This window comes from Bos grunniens, chromosome 23, assembly GCF_055505025.1.
Source record: "Bos grunniens cultivar Pamir isolate PY7600 chromosome 23, Bosgru_T2T1.0, whole genome shotgun sequence".
NCBI lineage: Eukaryota > Metazoa > Chordata > Mammalia > Artiodactyla > Bovidae > Bos > Bos grunniens.
The window spans coordinates 990,493-998,668 of NC_141187.1; the positions used below are offsets into that span (position 1 = coordinate 990,493).

Sequence of the window (8,176 nt, forward strand, 5' to 3'; positions counted from 1 at the left end):
TCAAGCAGAATTCAGGAAAAAAAACAAAAAAACATAAAGGAGCCTGTACTTACTTTTCCATAAAATGGAACTGGTCCCATTCCCAGTCATTTCAAAGAGTCAAACTCTCTTAGAAGAAATGGCATCAAGATAACTGTCATCTCAATGTTGTAAATATAAGACTATTTGTTAAGACTTCAGAAGGACTTAAGGTGTGTCTCATAAACAGTTTAACTACATAAAATTATTTCTAAAAGCCTTAAGGGTATTGTCCTACTGCACACAAACTTTAACCAAAACGTGAGAAAGGTTATTCAGAAGATGTTTGTGGATGTGGCCCTTGTTTAATGAAGTAAACTCCAATTTTGAAAAGTCTACAAAATCTTTAAGAGGGCTACACTAAAAGAAGCAGTATAGACTTTCTTTGTGAACAAGAATATCATTTTATCCTGCTCCCATGCAAAATAATTATATGTAAGTTTATGTGGAAGAAATAGAATGTCTTTAGCTCATAAGTCTTCCCTTTTGAATTTTTAAAATATATACATATATTTTTCAGCTTTATTGAGATACAACTGACATGTAACATTGTGTAAGTTTAAGGACTCTGGAGGAGGAAATGGCAACCCCTTCCAATATTCTTGCCTGGAAAATTCCACAGACAAAGGAGCCTGGTGGGCTACAGTCCATGGGATTACAAAGAGTCAGACACCACTGAGTGAATAACATACACACCCTAGTTGTTTCAAACTTGATGATGATTTGGTATAGATACATATTGTGAAATATATGTATGCATATATTCCCAGCTGGCACAGTGGAAAAAGTATCTGCCTGCCAATGCAGGAGATGCAAGAGATGCTGATTCGATTCCTGGGTCGGGAAGATCCCCTGGAGAAGGAAATGGCAACCCACTCCAGTATTCTTGCCTGGAAAATTCCATGAACAGAGGAGCCTGGCAGACTGTAGTCCATGGGGTGGCAAAGAGTCAGACATGACTGAACACAATAACAACAGTATATATACATATATAAAATATATGTATGTATTATGAAGAGATTGCCATTATAAAGTTAATTAATGCATCCACCTGGAGAAGGAAATGGCAAGCCACTCCAGTGTTCTTGCCTGGAGAATCCCATGGACAGAGGAGCCTGGCAGGCCATGGTCCATAGGGTGGCAGAGAGTCAGCCACAACTGAAGCGACTAAGCACACACGCATGCAATGCATCCATCACCTCACACAATTATAATCTGTGTGCATGAGGTGAGAGCATTGAACATCTACTCTCTAGGAAACTTTCAGTATATATTACAATATTGTTAACTATTGTCACCGTGCTGTACATCAGATGCCCAAATCTTATTTATCTTATTAGTGGAATTATCTACCCTTTGAAAAACATCCTCCAATTTCCGTCATCCATCAGCACTTGGCAGTCAACATTCTACTCTCTGCTTCTGAGTTAAATTTCACATATAAATGAGATAAAATAGTATGGTCTTTCTATTTCTGCTTATTTCACTTAGCATAATGTGCTTAAAGTCTCTTCATGCTATATTGTCACAAATGACAGGACTCCCTTCTATTATATCATTGAATAATATTGCATTATATATATATATATGCTATTCTATTATATATAATGTTCCATTCCATATATATGTGTGTATATGTGTGTATACCATATTCAAAAGCAGAGACATTACTTTGCCAACAAAGGTTCATCTAGTCAAGGCTATGGCTTTTCCTGTAGTCATGTATGGATGTGAGAGTTGGACTGTGAAGAAGGCTGAGGGCTGGAGAATTGATGCTTTTGAACTGTGGTGTTGGAGAAGACTCTTGAGAGCCCCTTGGACTGCAAGGAGATCCAACCAGTCCATTCTAGAGGAGATCAGCCCTGGGATTTCTTTGGAAGGAATGATGGTAAAGCTGAAACTCCAGTACTTTGGCCACCTTATGCGAAGAGTTGACTCGTTGGAAAAAACTCTGATGCTGGGAGGGATTGGGGGCAGGAGGAGAAGGGGATGACAGAGGATGAGATGGCTGGATGGCATCACTGACTTGATGGACGTGAGTCTCAGTGAACTCTGGGAGTTGGTGATGGACAGGGAGTCCTGGCGTGCTGCGATTCATGGGGTCGCAAAGACTCAGACACGACTGAGCGACTGATCTGATCTGATCTGATCTGATATGCATTTGGGGTATTTTTTTATCCTTTCATGAATCAATGGTCATTTAGGTAGTTTACACATCTCCTGTGTTCTGAATAATATCTCAACAGGTTCCTGATTTCATATTTTGGATATAATCAAAGAAGTGAAATTCCTGAATCATAGGGCAGTTTTATTTTTAATTTTTTGAGAAATCTTCATAATATTTTCCATAGTGCCTTAACACATGTACATTCCCAACAACAGAAGTGGGGTTCCCCTTTCTGTACATCCCCACAAACATTTATCAACTTCTACATATCTCAGGTATCTCATTTTTATTACAGTTTGCATTTCCCTGATGATTAGTGATGTTGAGCAGTTAAGCACCTTCTAATGTTCCTGTTGGCCATTTCTATGTCTTCTTTGGACAAATATCTACTCGAGTTTGTTGCCCAGTTAAAATTGACTTATTTGGATATGTGTTAGTGAATTGTAGAGTTCCTTATGTAATTTAGAAATTAGCTTTGCAAATATTTTCTCCTATTTCATAAGTTACCTTTCCATTGTGTTGATTGTTCCTTTGATGTGAAGATCAGTCTGGATTAAGAACCTTAGGTCTTGGACTTTAGGCTGATGTCATGCTAGGATCAGACTTCAATAACCTTCTAGCTTTTGCCTCCTTCCTCTGGGAACTCTGAGCTGACATTTTACAAGGTTGACAACATCACTGGGTACCCACTGTATACATAGTCATGTATCTACATGGAGAAGGAAAGATACCTGGAAGAACTGATTTTCCAGCCATCCTTACCAAGGCATCATTCATATAAGTAAGTCTTCAATCTTTCTTAAAGTCCAGAAATTTGGCTTTGACTAGCAGAGTGACTTCAGTCCATACCACATGGAACAGAATAATTGTTCATCAAGTTCTATCTAAATTCATGTACATTCAGATACAGACCAATGTATAGCAAATTTTAGCCTGGTGTATGGACAGATACAAGCCTGTGTGTGATTAAATACAGACCTGTGAATGGCAAGATATGTGCAGACAAATCAAGTCTATGTGTGATCACATCAAACATATATGCATATACATATGCAAATACATTCAGGTCGGTATTCAGATACTCATCCATGGGTTTTCAGATGCAGACTGGTGTATGTTCACACACACTTGTTGTTGATGTTTAGTTGTGTCCAACTCTTTGTGACCCTGTGGACCATGACCTGTCAGGCTCCTCTGTCCATGGTTTTCTTCAAGCAAGAATACTGGAATGGGTTGCCATTTTCTTCCCCAGGGGATCTTCCTGACTCAGGGGTCAAACCTGTTTCTCTGCATCTCCTACACTGAAAATGCATTCTTTACTGTTGAGCCACCTGGAAAGCTCCTTCACGTATACAGACATACATGCATATAATTACAGATCTACAAATCATTGATGATGTACATACATTGTGGTCCTACAAATTCACAGGGGATTGGATACAGAGCTGAAGGCATGATGGGACTCATTGCACATTTTTGGATTTGGGCCTATTAATGTTTGAATACAGATATACACCTGTAGATTTGGGGTTGTGCTGTAATTCATGCCAGAATAAGACATTAAATCCTTTCTGACCAGCTTACTGAAACTGAATCAAATATAAGTAAGAAAAGCAAAAGGCAAAATTTTATATACTCCATGGAGATGATTGTAAATTTTTATTAATATGTCAATCAGTTTTCCACAATATGTGTCTTTTTCTAGATGGGAAAACAAAATATTAAAGCATGTAATTTTCCTCAAAATAAAAATGCAGTCATAGTATTCTAAATATGTCTTTATGGGATGTTTCCCATCTTTGTAAATGATCGTAAATTTTAGAAGAGAGGGGGGAAGTAAGGTAGGAGGACAAAGAAGAGGAATTAATAATTACGGTGACAGATATTTTCACCTGTTTGCAGAAACACAAGCAAAAATAAATTATTGATGGGTTTAACAATAAAATATTTTGAAAAGTTATTTAAAGAAAAGCAAGAAGTTAAAATTTATAAAATCAATGGAAGGAAATGGAGTTTTCCAAGTGTAATGTGATAGAAGGAAGAAAAAAGTGAAATTATATATAAATAGCATCATTATATTTAAAACATCCATTATTATGTCACTAATAGTATGATAAATGAATATTTATATAAAATGTTAAAGAACAGTAATTAGTTGTAGCAAATATATATTTAATATAGGAAGAGTTAATCAAATCAAATTTATCAATAAAAATTCTCACTCCCATATATTCATGATTCAAGGAATTGACACACTTTATGAAGTGGATTCTATTCCCATGTATGTATAAGGAACAGGGAATACAAAGACAATTAAATACCTTTTTCTGACTTGGTGAAGATGGTGATTGCAGCCATGAAATTAAAAGACGCTTACTCCTTGGAAGGAAAGTTATGACCAACCTAGACAACATATTCAAAAGCAGAGACATCACTTTGTCAACAAAGGTCCATCTAGTCAAGGTTATGGTTTTTCCATTAGTCATGTATGGATGTGAGAGCTAAACTATAAAGAAAGCTGAGCACCAAAGAATTGATGCTTTTGAACCATGGTGTTGGAGAAGGCTCTTGAGAGTCCCTTGGACTGCAAGGAGATCCAACCAGTCAATCCTAAAGGAGATCAGTCCTGGTTGTTCATTGGAAGGACTGATGTTGAAGACGAAACTCCAATACTTTGGCCACCTGATGTGAAGAACTATTTGAAAAGACCCAGATGCTGGGAAAGATTGAAGGCAGGAGGAGAAGGGGACGGCAGAGGATGAGTTGGTTGGATGGCATCGCTGACTCAATGGACATGAGTTTGGGTGGACTCCGGGAGTTAGTGATGGACAGGGTAGCCTGGCATGCTGCGGTCCATGGGGTCGCAAAGAGTCAGACATGACTGAGCAACTGAACTGAACTGAACTGAACAGACTAATGAACAAAGCTAATTAACAAATATTTTTTTTATTTTCTTTTCCTAATTTTATTTTATTTTTAAACTTTACATAATTGTATTAGTTTTGCCAAGTATCAAAATGAATCCACCACAGGTATACATGTGTTCCCCATCCTGAACCCTGCTCCCTCCTCCCTCCCCATACCATCCCTCTGGGCCGTCCCAGTGCACCAGCCCCAAGCATCCAGCATCGTGCATCAAACCTGGACTGGCAACTCGTTTCCTACATGATATTTTACATGTTTCATTGCCATTCTCCCAAATCTTCCCACCCTCTCCCTCTCCCACAGAGTCCATAAGACTGTTCTATACATCAGTGTCTCTTTTGCTGTCTCGTACACCGGGTTATTGTTACCATCTTTCTAAATTCCATATATATGTGTTAGTATACTGTATTTATGTTTTTCCTTCTGGCTTACTTCACTCTGTATAATAGGCTCCAGTTTCATCCACCTCATTAGAACTGATTCAAATGTATTCTTTTTAATGGCTGAGTAATACTCCATTGTGTATATGTACCACTGCTTTCTTATCCATTCGTCTGCTGATGGACATCTAGGTTGCTTCCATGTCTTGGCTATTATAAACAGTGCTGCGATGAACATTGGGGTACACGTGTCTCTTTCCCTTCTGGTTTCCTCAGTGTGTATGCCCAGCAGTGGGATTGCTGGATCATAAGGCAGTTCTATTTCCAGTTTTTTAAGGAATCTCCACACTGTTCTCCATAGTGGCTGAACTAGTTTGCATTCCCACCAACAGTGTAAGAGGGTTCCCTTTTCTCCACACCCTCTCCAGCATTTATTATTTGTAGACTTTTGGATCGCAGCCATTCTGACTGGTGTGAAATGGTACCTCATAGTGGTTTTGATTTGCATTTCTCTGATAATGAGTGATGTTGAGCATCTTTTCATGTGTTTGTTAGCCATCTGTATGTCTTCTTTGGAGAAATGTCCTTTTAGTTCTTTGGCCCATTTTTAAAAAAAATATTTGTTAATTTTTAATTAACAAATATTTTTAACTCATCATTTAAAATATCTCTACAAATTAGAAGATTAAATTTCTGTCTTTGATCACTTTGACTGCAAAACAAAGTCCAATTGGCAAAATAACTATGATTTGATTATTTTCTGCATATATACCTTTTCATTCAGATTGGTTTTGTATACTTAGCCTCTTTATGCTTAGTATTATATTGTCTGAAACATCACTTTTCTTCACTGTTAAGATGCTCAGCTATATGAAAAATAAGATATGAAAATTATCTGACAAATACTAACATAAAATACTTACTTCAAATATTTATGTGGGCTTTCTTTGAGTGGAGAGATGTGAATCAAGGTGTTATGTCTTATTTTTTATTATTGTAAGCTCTGTAATAGACCTTATTGATTCCAGAAAGATTACATTACTTAAGACAGAAACATAGAAAAAAATCTTCCACTAACTTAAATAAATTACAGTGTTAACTAAAGCTTAACACAGAACATCAATGTATAGTATCAACAGAGATATTTTACACCCCAAGTCTATACATATTTTCATAGTAAATGGTGACAGTGTTAAAAATATATTTAAAACAAAATACATATTTTAAACTAGGAAATTAGGAAAATCTTAAAAGTGTATTTTGATCATTGGAGGTATTCATATAATAAAGATTTTAATTATGCCCAAGCTATTAAACCTAAGAAAAAATTTACTACAATTAAAAAATTATACAAGGCTTTCATGGAAAGAGTAATTTTTCATTGAAAATAGGTGATACACTTTCCTGTTGCCTCATTTTCTTTTATTAGTCCAGAGCTTTTTCATGGCATTTTTCATCTCAGCATTTCTCAGAGTATAGATTAGAGGGTTCAGCATAGGAGTGATAATTGTGTAAAACACAGTCAAGGATTTATCAGTTGGTAAGGTGGAAGGAGGTCTCACATACATAAAAATACAGGGCACAAAAAAGAGGACCACCACGGTAATGTGGGAACCACAGGTGGACAAGGCTTTGCGCCTCCCTTCCTGACTAAGATTCTTCAGGGAGTGCAGGATGATCCCATAGGAGATGAGTAAGAGCATGAAGATGATCACACAGATCGCCCCATCATTGGCAACCACTGTGAGGCCAATAATGTAGGTGTCAGTGCAAGCAAGTTTCAACAAGGGATACATATCACAGATGAAGTGGTCAATGACATTGGGGCCACAGAAAGGAAGGTTGTAAACAAAGAGAAGTTGAACTACAGCATGTAAAAACCCACCAACCCAGGCCAGGAGAAGAAGCATAACACATACTCGCTGATTCATGATGGTCAAATAATGCAAGGGTTTGCAGATGGCCACATAGCGGTCATAGGCCATGACCACCAGGAGCAAAATCTCAGCACCACCAAATAAGTGTCCTATAAAAAGCTGGGTCATGCAAGCTTGGAAGGAAATGGTTTTCTTTACATAGAGTAAATCTATGATCATATTTGGCGTGACTGTAGTAGAATACACAGCATCCATAAATGATAAGTAGCCAAGAAAGAAGTACATAGGGACATCCAGGCTTGGACTGAACACCACAGTCAGGACAATGAGTAGGTTGCCCACCATCGTCACAATGTAGATGAGCAAGAACACCACAAACAATATTTTCTGACCCTGGACACTCTGAGTGAGTCCCAAGAGGACAAACTCAGTTACATTTCTCCTTTGTTCCATAGATTTTTCTATATGTCATATTTCAGAAATATTTCAGGACGAATTAGCTGTAAATATAATTCTTACACATGGCTGCCTGGAAAATTAAGATAATGCATTTACTTATTGAACCAATAGGCAGTATGGTTGTTATGTTCTAATACTTTCAGAGATTGTAATACCAGCCTGATTAAAATATCCTCCCTAACTTCAACAATATTATAAGCAGGAGGCAAGTGATTAGATAAGTCAGTGGAGTTCTACAGATACTATGTCATCTTCTAATGTTTAACATATTAACAAACAATGCTTAGAGAACATTATCAATTGAATCTATCAATGTAGAGATTTAGAAATACCTGCCCTTTAAAATATCC

At 37.2% G+C, this 8,176-nt stretch overlaps 1 protein-coding gene across 1 annotated transcript; it reads right to left on the minus strand.

Annotated features, from left to right (window-relative positions):
- Positions 1-6,902: 6,902 nt before the first annotated feature.
- On the minus strand, positions 6,903-7,820 carry LOC147346478 (olfactory receptor 4A15-like). Its single transcript, XM_086370602.1, has one exon. It carries the CDS (start codon positions 7,818-7,820, stop codon positions 6,903-6,905), a length of 918 nt encoding a protein of 305 aa, XP_086226728.1.
- Between the last annotated feature and the right edge of the window lie 356 nt (positions 7,821-8,176).

Coding starts and splice junctions, on each gene's coding strand:
- LOC147346478 (XM_086370602.1), bottom strand. CDS start 7,820: ATGGAACAAAGGAGAAATGTAACTGAGTTTGTCCTCTTGGGACTCACT.